This window comes from Coturnix japonica, chromosome 18, assembly GCF_001577835.2.
Source record: "Coturnix japonica isolate 7356 chromosome 18, Coturnix japonica 2.1, whole genome shotgun sequence".
Taxonomy (NCBI): domain Eukaryota; kingdom Metazoa; phylum Chordata; class Aves; order Galliformes; family Phasianidae; genus Coturnix; species Coturnix japonica.
Genome location: NC_029533.1, coordinates 4665999 through 4679068, shown reverse-complemented (window position 1 = coordinate 4679068; position 13070 = coordinate 4665999). Strand labels below are relative to the sequence as shown.

The 13070-nt window shown below is 54.9% G+C and overlaps 1 protein-coding gene across 12 annotated transcripts in view; it reads left to right on the top strand.

Moving 5' to 3' along the window:
* The window catches only part of RBFOX3 (RNA binding fox-1 homolog 3), a 106432-nt gene that overhangs the window by 61809 nt on the left and 31553 nt on the right, over positions 1-13070 (top strand). The window contains exon 1 of one of the 12 annotated variants that reach the window (XM_015879967.2): positions 519-636. The exons of 9 other annotated variants lie outside the window; for them this stretch is intronic. In XM_015879967.2, coding sequence (XP_015735453.1) covers positions 578-636 — 59 coding nt within the window. In that variant the 5' untranslated portion in view covers positions 519-577. Of the gene's footprint in view, positions 1-518; positions 637-13070 lie in introns of those variants that run through there. 2 more of the 12 variants (XM_015879973.2, XM_015879974.2) reach the window with 2 other exon arrangements.

Genomic DNA, 13070 nt, shown 5'->3' with positions numbered 1-13070 from the left:
TGGAGCAGCCATGGTGGGACGGCTGTGGCCCAGTGAGGGGAGAGCAGCACCTGGGGCACTGCCCTGCTTCTTACAGGAGCTGTGCTGGATTCATTCCTGTCTGTGGCAGATGCGTTGTTATCTCTTCCTGAGGGTAACTGCATGCACCAGAGCGTGCGGTGCCTTTGCACTGGTGCAGACTGCTGGGGAAGGCACAGCAGCTCCTCTGCTGTGGGCGAAGTGAATGGAGATGAAATGCTTTTCCTTGCCTTTGCTGATTTGCGCTCACACCTGCTCACATGAAAGCCCAGTGCCCACTTCAGTGCCAGCTGATTAAATTAAAGTCCTAGTGAGTTTGAATAATTTTCCCTGTGAAATGTGGCAGATGGCCTCCATTAGGCGTCTGCTCCCAGCATCTGCCAGGATGTGATCAACCCCTCTTTGGAAAATGCACAAAAGGGAATGGAACAGGAGAGACCCGGGAGTGGGCACCCGTCCCTCCATCCACGAAGAGGGAACGAAGGGAATGACATATTCTCTTTGGAAACAACCAGCATCCTGAGGAGTGGCGTCCCTCAGCTCACCCTTTGCCATACAGATGGCTGCAGGAGGGACAGGGACAATAGTGCTGGCCCCGCAGCTCAGCTCGCCATCAAGGTAGGCAGGACCCTGAAACCAGGGTGCGCTCTTATGCCGCTCAGTGTTGCAGAAGGCATCTGGCACCCGCACGGTTATCCGGGCTGTCCTTCTGCCTCGCAATCTGTTCGCTCAGGGGATGGGATGTGGGGGACGGGGAGCTTTGTGGGGTGTCCGGTGCCACGCCGTGATCCACGGGGCGGGGACGTGGCACCGGGACCCCCCTCCAACACTCACATATGCGGGGAGGACGACGAATGCGGAGCGCAGAGCCCCGACGGTGGGGCCGCATTGCCGGCAGGTGGCAGCTGTAGCCCGTGGAGACAGGAGGAGCTGGGGGTGGTGGTGGTGAGGCTCGGAAATCCCTCCGGCCCCGCAGCGCTGAGATCCCCCGGGAGCGTCGGGTGCGAAGCCGCAGCATCCCACTCTGCATCCTGCGCTGCTGAAGTCGCGGGGCCCGTTTTTATGCTGGAGGATGGGGGAGATGGGGTGAACCTGCAGTGAGCCCGCAGGAAGGTGCGCTGCTGAACTGCAGATCGATCCAAATTAAGATGGTTTCCGTGGAAAACAGCTTAATAAAGCGAAAAGGCAATAAAGCTGTGCTCAGGCGGCTGTGGCTGCTGCAGCAGGGTTGGAGCTGGCTCGGCAGGATGCAACCTCGGGTTGGCAGGGGTTGGAAGAAGGGCTGCGTGCATGTGGTGTCCCCCCAGCACTGCTGGGAGAAAGCACAGCTCTATTTGGCTGCTGGTAAATGCAGTGGAAGCTGTAAATGGAAACCCATTCCCTGCCCCAGAGACCTTGCAGTGGGATTACTGCCATGGCTGTGTTTGGGAGCATTGCTGGAGGTTACCCAGTGTGCTGCCCGGGGCTGGGAGGAGGCTGCAGGTGGAAGATGAGCCAAGAGATCTGCATGTTCAGTGCATACTGAGCCCATGCAATAGGGCAGGGGGTGAGCTCCTGTCCTGTGAACCACAGTCCTGCAGCCACAGGGCCTCGCAGCGTCCCCATGCTGCTGTGTGCATGCCCTTGGTGCAAATAGGTGTTCTCCTTCGCTTGCTCATTTAGCCAGTGTCGCGTTGTTTTAATTAAATTAGCATCATCTAATACATTTTGTCTTGCCATCACAGCTTAATGTTCCTCTCCAGCTGCAGGGAGCTGGGAACAACTCCGGTGCCTGTGGTGTGCACAGCTCTGCTGGTGTGGGGTTGCTGCAGTGGGTGCAGGATTTGCCTTTGTTGGGTGCTGGGACTGGGGCATCATCAACCTCCTGCAGCTCCCTGGGCTCTGGTAGAGGGGGGGAGAGCTCCATCCGTATCTGTAACAGTGCAGCTGGGGGGAGAAAAGGGCACTGAGAAGTACGTGTTTCCCTGGTTGGTTGCATGGAGGCAGATGGAGGAGGGCTCTGGTGGTCACCGCGTGCTGGTGAAGTGCAGCAAACACCTTCATTGTTAGTCGGGGCTTGTCGGCTGGAGCGCAGGAGCGTCGGATAAAGTGTTCCAGTGAAGAAGATAATTGAAAATCAAAAAAGACTTTGTTAATTTGATTAGGCAGAGCCGGAGTTGAATTGTTCTTCATCAAAAGAGATTTAATTTTGACATGCAATTAAATCCTTCTGCTGTACTGGTGCTCCCGCTCGTTCCCAGCAAAAGGGCAAATGGGGCGGGGGGGACTTCACAGGACTGTGATGAGACGTGCTGGGAGGGGGGGGACAGGAATAAGTTGTGCAGGCAGCTGCAAGGAGTGCTATGGTGTGAGCATCACTCCCTGAGCAATGAGTTCGGGTGGTGTCTGCACAGCCCTGATGGTGTTAATGCAGGAGGCAGCCCTGTGTCCTGGGTCTAAGAGCAGGTTTGCCTTAAAGCAGGGCAGTTTAACCCCCCACTACCCCCCTGGTGCCTTTGCACACCCTGATATTTCTTTGTACTTGCTGTGTGTAATGCAGGGGATGATCACCGCATGATATAAGCAGAGGTGCCATCATCTGTCCTCACGCTGCAGGAGGTGGCTGGGTGGAAGCCCTGAGGTTCAGGTTGGAATTTAGAGCTGGTGGAAGAGAAGGAACACAGCAGGTTGTGCCCAAAGTGCAGGTGGAACCAGCTCTCCTGTCCCTGGGAGCCCTGATGTGGCCTCTCCTCCCTCCCTTCATTCCTGTTGCCATCTCTTTGTTCCTTGCCTTGCCATCTGCCTGGCTCGCCTTCAGACCTGCTGCAGCTTTTGCTCTGTGTGCCCATATTTCCTGCTGTTCCCTGCACTGCCCTTCCCAGCTCCATCCCATTAACTGTGCTCCCAGCTCTCCCACCCTAAGCCTGCCCACATCTTCTGGCTCTCCCTCTCACTCTTCTTGGCAGGGCAAGTTCTCCTTTGGGTTCCTCGCTGTGCTCCACATGGCAGTGCCCGGTGCCTACACAGATGGCAGTGAGGGGATGGGGACCCATTGGTTCTGGGAAGCAATAGGGTAAGGTGGAACACAGCAGGAATAGCACATCCCTTTGGGTGCATGGGGCAGAGTGTGCTCCCACTCTGGTGATGCTGCAGAGCACGTTTCCACCCGAGGCAATGGGAGCCTTCCTGGTGGCTCCCTGGGGCTGTATGGGTGAATCAGGCGTTAACCCACCAGCTGCTCTGTCCTCTCATTGTGTTCTCCTTCTGCACCTGTGAGGGCTTTTTTCTGAGCAGCAGAAAAGGTGTGAAAGCGCGAGTCCCTGCGCTGCCTGGTCTCTTGAGCCATCGCTGACATATTTTGCAGCTCAGGCTGTTCTAATTGCCTTTGAAAAATGCAAACCGAGAGCCAGGAACGCTGCGTGAGGGCACAGAAACACAGCTGCCTATGGCAGCACGGGTGCCTGTTGGAGCTGAGGACAATGGGAGGATCCACCTGGGCTGTGCCAGGGATGCTGTGTGCTGGGATGGCACAAGGAGCCCTATGAGGACTACCTGGGGCAAGCACTGCATGGAGGGGTTGGCAGGCTGGGGCCGAGCCTGTGTGCTCTGTGCACAGCAGCAGTGTTGGTGCAAAAGGGTCTTAGGTGCCTCTTGCCCAGCGCTTCCACAAGGATGGGCAGATCAGCAGCAAAAACCTGAGCTAAGCTTGCATCTCTTTGCATCCCCTTCCTGGCAAGCAGTGGCCAGGGAGAAGGATCTGCAGAGCCAGTGCAGCTGTAGATAACACCAGCACAGGTGGGTGCTCGGCCCTGCAGACCCCACAGGGTGGTCCTGCAGAGCAGCTTCAGAGCAGCACTGTGACTGCTGAGCTCCAGGCTCAGCTCTGCGCGGCGTTTACCACCATCTTGGCTTGTTGCCTTATTTGTTCTCCTCTAATTGAGCAAATGCGCTGTAGGCAGCGAAGCTAGGCCAGCATTGACTTTATTAGGGGAGAGCATCAATACAGCACCGCATGTTAGGAGGCTCAGCCTAACGCTGTCAGACTGCTGGAGTTTTAAAGTTGCACTTTATTCATGATGTTTTGATTTCTCGTGCTCTGGGGACTCCGACGTTGATAGATTGTGATGCGGTACCAGAACAATATAATATACGAGAGCAGCTTTACTTCCAAAACAGGCATATGCCACAAGAGCCCAACATTTTCTTGGATTTTCTTCGTCTTCTTCTTTTTTTTCCTTTGAGGGTGAAAAATGATGGCATAAAGAAATCTTAAGCTTTGCGCAGTTCCATCATCCAGAATTAGCAACCAGAAAGTCGGTGTTACTGCTGACTGGGAGGCTGCTGGATGCTGTTATGCCAAGCTAATTTCTGCCTTCTTTCTGCTGCTGCAGCAGCCCTGGCAGGAGCTGTTCTCACTCCAGAAGTCAGAGTTTCAACACAAGCAGGTTCCTGCTGCTGCCAGCAACTGAGTGCTGCTCTTGCAAGTGAGCATCCGCTGTGCTGTGCTCCCCTCAGGGTCCCTGCGCTGCCGCACTGGGAGCTTGGGTTGCAGCTTCAGCATGTTCTGAACTGCTCTCTGGCTTTGGGAAGGGGAACCCCCCTCCTCCAAGTGCTGTGGGGAGGGAGTGCTGCAGCTTTGGGATCCTTCTGCCTCCCGTGCTGTGCATCAAGCCCTGCAAGGTGGGCTTTGGGATCTGAGCATTGCGACTGTGGGCTGCTGTGGATGTGTGTGGGAGATATTGGAGCAAGCTGACTTATACGGTGTGAAGCTACAGGCAAGGGATAATAGGGTCTCTTAAAGCGCTGGGGACTGCGGTAATGCTGCGCTCCATAAAGCCTGGAGCAGCCCAGGGCTGAGCCACCTGCAGTCTGCTGCAAGCAGGCATGGGGTGGCCCTGCTGGGTCACAGTGTGATCCCTGTGGGGTGACCCCATGTTTGATGGGGCACTGGCAGCCTGCAGTGTGCTCCCAGCCAGACATCCACCCTGGCTGTGCAGAGGAACCTGGCTAGAAGTGATCCCTGGGGTTGGTGCTGGTTCAGTCTTGGTCAGCATCTTCATCATTGACCTGTATGAAGGGATGGAGTGCACCCTCCACAAGTTTACTGATGGAAGAGTGGCTGACACCCCAGAAGGCTGTGCTGCCATTCAGCAAGAGCTGGGCAGGCTGAGAGTTGAGCCAAGGGGAACCTGATGAGGTTCAACAAGGGCAAGTGTAGAGTCTTACACCTGGGGAGGAATAACTGCATGCATCAGTACAGGCTGGGGGCTGAGCTGCTGGAAAGGAGCTCTACAAAGAGGAAACTGGGGGTCCAGGTGGCCAATGGTTGACCAACAGTTGGCCAGCATGAGCCTGCAGCATGCCCTGTGGTCAAGAAGACCAATGGTTCCTTGGGGTGCATTGAACTGAGAGTGGCCAGCAGGGCTGGGAGGTTTTCCCCTCTTCTCTGCCATAGAGAGGGTACATCTGGAGCACTGACCACCATGCTGGCCCCCCCAGTTCCAGGTAGAACTGCTGCAGAGCCCATTAGAGGGTGCAGAGATGGTGGGGCCTGTAGCATCTCCCATAAGAAGAAAGGCTGAGAGCCCTGGGGCTGTTCTCATGGGGAAGAGGAGGCTGAGAGGGATCTGATGTGAGGCGAAGCAGATGCGGTATTTACAGAGAGGCACAGGGAGTCTCTGAGGAGAGCCAGCACTGCTTGCATATTAAAACAGAAATTGCAATTAACAACAAAAAAAAAGGGGCATTTTTATAACATTCTTTTATTGAAGCCTTAATGAACAAATAAAGAAGCAGAGCAATCTGCGGATGTGCTTGCGAGATATAAAGCCGACTGAATCGAGATGAAGCAGCGAGAAAACTTGGCCCTTATTTCCTGCTAGATAAGGAAAACCGAACAGCAAGGAGGGGAGAGGAGCGGAGAGGAGCATAGCAGCTCCAGTGAGATTTGTGCAGTATATTCCCTGGGATGACTGACGATACTCCAGCTCATTTTTATCTCTGATTGCTTCTCCTTCTCTTCGGTGGAATATCACTAGTTTGTCTGGGATGTTAATAATTAAACACCAAGGAGTGATGGCCGGAGCAGTCCTCTCCAATGAGCGTTTGTGATTGTTTTAAAGCGCGCGGCGTCGGGTTTTAGTGCCTCTTTGATAGAATTCTGCTCCTTTCCAACTGCTGACACCACTAACCCTATAAATTAACAGATGATGGAGGGAAATCTCCCGGCTGCTTCTGTTGGTTTTATAGTTTGATTTGTTAATAGGAGTTTTGGGTTACAGCCAGGCGTTCCTTAACCGGTGAAGGGAAGGCTTTGCCCATGGTGCAGCACCGGGTCCTTGTGCTCTCCATGCACCACCATCCTGGGATGCTCAGCACCTCCTGGGGGATGCTGCGTGGTGCCGGGGTTGCTTGCAATGGGGCTTTGCTTGCAGCAGGGGGTTGCTTGCAATGGGGCTTTGCTTGCAGCAGGGGGTTGCTTGCAATGGGGCTTTGCTTGCAATGCTCAGTGCCCGTCCTGCTGCCGCCTCGCTGCTGTTGCGCAGCTGAAGTTTTCATTTATTCTGGAGGGAAAAGCGTTTGCATCTTCCCAAGCAACGTGAACCCAAATACAAATAAATTTCTCTCAAAGTGCAGTCGTTGGAGAAAACCAAAGGCCGTTCGTCAGGCTGACATCAGAGGAGCCGCGCTCGCTCTGACAAGCAGCACAGGCTCATGTTTTATTCACCAGCCCTGAAAAATACCTTCCCGAAGAGGGGGCCCATAAATAAACCAGCGTGATGAATATTACACGGGATAAAAACTGATAAAGCAAGAGCCCCAGACACAGTGAGGTTGGGGAAGCACGTGGCTGTTGTCACCTCTGATCCTGCATGATGCTCTGGGAGAAGGGGAAAGCATCAAAGGGGGAATGGGCTGAGCCCAGCACTGCTCACCTGTGTCTGTATGGGTGGGGGTGAGTGGGGCTGCTGTCCCCATGTGTTTTACTGAGGGTTTGCACTGTGCAGCTCAAGGCTCCTGCTGGCTTCATCCACCTTGAACTTTCAGGAACGTTTGCCTTTCCTTATCTCCACCCAATTTAAGCTCCCAGGGCAGCTGTGTCGTTGTGATGGTGTCCCTGTGTCTCTGAATGGTGAGCCACAAAGAAACAAGAAGCATTGCATTCCAATGCAGGATGAAGTTTGCACAGGTGGATGCTCTGCAATCCCACATTCAGCAAATTCTGTGTGCAGATCCTCTAGGAGAAGTTCCTTTGCTCTCTATCCTGGAGCATCCCCGGCCCCACACCTCCCCTTTGCAGGAGGCAGGCCTTGAAATGAGAGCACCTTGCTTTTTATTGCATGGTTTGATTGCTGCCTTATGGTCTGATCCACCACGATCAGCACCAAAGCATCCATGGTGGGTGCAGCTCTGGGGAGCTGCCCCATGGGTGGAGCATGGAGGAATTAATGAAGGGAGCTCTGTGCAAAGTGGTTGGGGTGTATGAGGTGGCCATGGAGCAGCATCAGCTGTGATGCTTATGGCATGAGTGAGGTGCAGGCATTGCTGCTGCCTCTCCCAGGCTCCAGCCAGGAAGGCTTCATGGTGCCCTCCGGTGCTTCTTGTTGTCGTGAATCCTGGGCTCTATCAAAGCTTAATCAAGGTGATGGCAATAATGAGGCTGGAGGGGTGGGAGCTCAGCTGCAGAGGTCCCAGCACTGTGGATGTAGGGAAGCACCCCCACTGAAGCACCCCATTGAAAGCAATGGGGGTTCCGGTGCCACTGACACCCCCCCAATGTCTGCACAGTGGGGCCAGCCCTGCTCCCTGCCCCACCCCCACCCACTGCCAGCAGTGTATTAAAAAAACATAATTGATTTTCCTTCCTGCCAGTGCTTAACCCGGACTTTCCCGCTGCAGCAGCAGAGGGCCCTGATTACAATATCTCTGAAGAGGGCACCGTGAGTTATAGTAATGGACACTCTTCTGCCTGTCTGTGCCGCCCATAAATCTCTCCCCTCCTGGAAGTGCAGATGGTCCATAACCGTCCATCATCCCGAGCGAGCGCCGGACAGCCCGGGGTGGGCTGCTCCTCTGAGGCCACGTTTCTGCAAGCTCAACGGAACTGCGGCTCAGCGTGAGCTCTCAGTAATGGAGCACGAGCTGCTCCACCGTCAGCTGTGATTTAGGGGGGAACGGGCAGTAAATATCCCGCAGGTTGTGGTGGGAGGGACGGCACTGTGGCTCGCTCCTGGTGCACACCATCACTGTGCTGCTGCGTGGCCATCTATGGGCCATGTATGTTGCATGACCTGCTTGTGTGGTTGCTCTCACCGAGGGGTCCCCATAGGGTCCCTGCTCTGTCCCCTGCACCCATCCCTGCAGGACCTGCTCGCTCACAGCCACAGATTTAGGAACAAATGTGCAAACTTTCCCCCCAGGAGCTGTCCTGGAGGGATTGCAGAGCTCTGAGCTGTCTTCTGTTGGCACGGCCCCACTTTACTGAGTGCCCTTATTTACGAGCATCCCTCTGGCATTGCCTTTAAGCGCTTCCATTATGATTTTTGCATCGTGCTTACTGTGAGCCCAGGCCCGCTGGGACTCCGATGTGGCAGCAGCGGCAGCTCTGGAAGCACTGGGCTCACTCAAATTGGGTTGGAGCTCTCACTGCGGCCATGGAGGGGTCTATTTCCCTGAGTAATGACCTGGAATTGGATCATGCTGCGTTTATTAGATAGTGAGAGCTGTTCAGGATCAAAGCAAAGCAGGCTGAGCACCACAGAACTGGGGGGGAGCAGCCTTTTTTTCTGGCAAACAAACAAACAACCCAGGATCCGGGGAAGGGTTCTGTGCTCCTGATGTAAGAGCTGCTGCCATGCTCCAGCAGGAAATCTTTCTGTGGGTCAATGTCACCTGGCCTATGGGCAGGGCTGTAGGGCTGAAGGCATTGAGCTGGTGGCTGACCCCAGGGCTTGATGCTTTGGTGGCCCTGGGGCTCCTCACTGGGGGCATAGCAGCCCCGTGCCCACCTGTGCTGGGGCTGCTGAGGGCAGCATGGGGCATGGAGAGCAATTGCAGCAGTAATTAATGGCTGTGCTGGAGGGAGCTGACAGCTCACTGAGCCTGCAGTGCCATGAGCAGCTGGATGCTGCGCTCCCAACGAGCTGCTCCATGGGCTGCTGGGGCTGGGGGCAAACCCTGCACAGGCTCTGCATGTCTGTAGGCCCCCAGTGTGCCCCTACCCCGTGCCCTGCAGAGCCGTCCCCGCAGTGAGGAGGGAGTGGGGCTGCTTTGCAGATTCAGGAGCCATCAGCTGGGTTTATTAAGCTAATAAAACAATGTTAAGTATCCGCACACTGGAGCCCCCTGAGGTCTTTTTATGTGCAGAGAGGACCCGAGGGATCCCAGCGCCTCCGAACTGATGATTGCTCTGTCACACTAATAGATAGCAGAGCAGGTAGCACTGCGCCAGGCACTGTTCCTCCACCAGCACCGTGCCCTCAGCTGGACCCCATCTGCTCCTTGAACCAGCACCATTGCAGCCCCAGTGCAGCGCTCAGCTCTGTGGGGTGGCAGTGCCACCTCCATGCACACAGCAGTGCTGTGCTGTGCTGCACCCAGTGGGCAGAGCATCCCCTCACCCAGCCCCCGGTGTCCCCTTGTTGCACAGTGGTGTAGGGCGATGCACTGGCAGCATGCAAAGCAGCCGCGTATAATAGATAATAATTAATAGACTGCTCCAGCGGCTAGCTAGGTAAGTAGATAAATAATTTTAATTATCCTTGGGGAGGCTGTAAATTCGCACACAGCCCTTTATTAAACTCTCTGTTTACAACAGTCATTTATATTGTGTGTCATTTTGCATAAAACCCCCTTGGGGCTGAATTGCGCTGTGTAATAATGGCTGTGTTATTAGCAGTGCCTCTACCCGGAACCGTGGGGCTCCAGCCATGTGCCAGTGGCCCTGGTGGCATGATGGAACCAACAGGACCAGGAGGTTCCCAGGACCCCTCCAGCTCCTTCCCAATGGTGTTTGTGCCTTTATGCTGATGGCACGGTGGGGTTCTGTTTGTTTTCTTTTTTACCTCCCCCCCCACCCTCCATTTATTTGCACGAGTCTCTCCAAAGAGCCATAAATTCCGAGCGTTGAAATCCCGCTGCGTCAGCAGGCTGAGAAATGAATTGATATTAAACGTGACAAAAGTCTCTCTCGTTCACCCTGGCCACTTTTTGCTTCTCTCCCTGAAGTCGTAATTGAGAAGTGGAAGGATGGTGGTTGCCATCACCCTTGCCTGGAGCAGCACTGTGCTGCCTATCGCCAGGATCTCATTAATTAGGTATTATTTACCAATAATTGCTCTCCACTGCGCTCTATGACCTCATTGCTTTTCAGTGCCACTCCTGGCAGTGGCTCTGCCCAGTGCTGGGTACCTTTAGGATCGCTTTTTGGGCACAGTGCATGTTTCCCCACTCTGCATTCTGCATGGTGTGTTTGCAGCACTGATGCTCTGCATCCAAACCATGCCTGGTACTGGGGATGGAGCACTGCTCAGGAAGCTCTGGTTCCATCCTTGTGGGCTGGAACCTCATTTTTTGGTGCATGGCAATGTGCATCCACCCTCCTGAGTGCTGACTCCAACGTGTGTAAGAACACACACACAGCTACCATCAAATATAGCTTAATATCTTCCTTTTCTGTGTCTCCAGGTGAGGGGATGTGGGCAGCCCAGGCTCAGCACTGGGGCTGTGGTGCAGCTTGTGCCCCCCACACAGAGCATTCCCTGCTGCGAGGTCGGGGTTATTCGTTATTTTTAGCAATCGATGTTATTGATGCCGTGTGAGCTGGAGGAAGCCACTGGAGGGCTGTTCTTCCAACTCATTACATTTAGAGCTGAACTATCCCCCTTTTATATAAATCCTGACACATAAAGATAAAATACGTTGCTTTCTGTTGAGCCACAGCCCGGACACGAGGATGGGTTGGTGCTGAGTCAGGGCAGCCCCACACACACGTGGCCATGGGGAGGGGTCCTCCAGGGGGGCAGGGGCAGTGAGCACTGAGCATCACTGTGGGCTGTGCTGCTTCGCTCCCATGGGCTGAAGGATTCAGCCAAGCCTCCCATTGTGGGGCTCTGCCCTGCTCCCTGCCAACCCAGGAGCGTTGGCCCCACATCCTGGTGCTGGGGACTCCCCCCGCTGCCCCCAGACCCAGTGCTGCCAGAGGGGCTCCCGCACATCGTGCTGCTGCTGCCTCATTAGCATTACGACTTGGCCAATCTCCGTGATTAATGTGCTGACTTGAGCAGAGAACCTCGGTGCTGAGATGAAATGTAAACCCCGCGCTCCTTGCAGCGCGGTCTCGCTCACCCGATGGAATCTCAATCCCTGCAGAGGGGATCGATGCTAACCCGCTTACTGCCCGTGCTGCGCCCGCTGGGGGTGGTTTAGGGTCAGGAGGGTCCCCCCAAGGGCTGCCCCCACATGACACGAGGGCACAGAGTGTCCATGTGTCTGTCTGCAGCGTGGCACTCAGCTGTCCCCAGCACAGCAAGAGGGGGCACAAAGGAGAGAGCCCCCCCCCAGCATTTCCACCATATCAGCCTAGGGCTTGAGTGAATCCCAGGCCTGTTTGAGAGGGCTTTTACCATTTACCTTTGTAGTTTTTCATTTAGAGAGCAAGAACGCAGAACCCAGACCTCTTTTTAAAGCAACGCATCAGCGCATCCCTTCGGGGTAAAGCACTCTCACACCAAGGTTTTCCTGCACTCTCTCTGTCCTCAGCGCCTCCGTTCTGCACTTTCAGAGCTCTTTGCCCCCCGGCCATTCCCTCTGCGCTCAGGATTGGTTTCTTTAAAAATAATAACAATAAAAAAACGACTGTTTTTACTGTTGTTCCCAATTGATGTTACGGTAGATCTGCAAAAAGCCCACCCCCCCACCCCCCGGCTTGCCCTACTGTGCTCCACGTCCCCCCCCCTCCCTCCATCTCCTACCTGCAGCCTGGTGATGCTGAGCACCCTGCAGTCACAGCTCCATGCATCCCCGGACCCCACTGGGCTCCTCAGTGCTGTCCTCTTGCTGTCACCCCTCGGAGCAGAGCTGTGGGCTGTGCTGTGTCCCATCGGTTCTCAGCAAGGAGGGAGAGCTCAGGTTAATTTACGGTGTGCAAGGGAACCGGGGATGGGAATAGCGTCTGCCCTCTAAATAAGTCATGAAGCAGGATCCCAACAGCACAATTAGAACCCTCCGTTAATGATTATTTATGGGGTTGGGAATGCTTATTTAACCTGACTATATTAAATATTAAACCAAATTATAATATTTATAACCATATTTCCAACAAAAGGGAGCGGTGCGCACTGGGGCAGGGCTGTGCAAGCAGGTGGGGCTGCACCCAATCCAAGGGTCCCAGGGTCCCCACTCTGGCCATGCCACAGCTCACACATCTGGGACACGAGGAGCAGAGCTGCCCTTAATGGCTTTGCCCAGAGCTGGGCGCTGCCAGGAGGGAGCAGAGTGGTACTGGTGGCACACACTGAGCTGGGGATGTGGATCTGCTGTTCTAGGTGCCAGTGGGGGACCTGGGTGGTTGGGACATGGCCAGGGGCACAGCCCTCCCAGTGCTGGGCACGTTGGGGTCCCACCAACCCCACAGCATCCCAGTAGGGATGGGAGAAGCCGTCAGCCCTGGCACAGCCAATGGATGCCATCAGCAGGGAAACGGGCTGAGCAAAACACCCCATTGAACTGATTTCATTTGCAATTGGAAAGTCTATTGGCCAAACAAACTGTATTATCAACCTGAAATGAGGTGAGCGATGTGCTCTACTAAGGACTGCACTGGGGTCTGTGCTGTGTGGTGTGGGGCCCCACTGACCCATCTGCTCCCCTCACTGTGGGGTGCTCTGCATTCCCACCATGGACATAGCAAAGGGAGGCAGTTGGCTGTGTTTGCATCCACACACCCTGTGTTCCTTAGGCTCTGTCAGCTCCAAATGCCTTCTCTCCATGAGAACAGGTTGGCAGCACCAGCCCTTGGGGGCTGAATGGATAATGGGGGCAATGTCCCTCATAGGGCTCTGGCACAGGGCAGC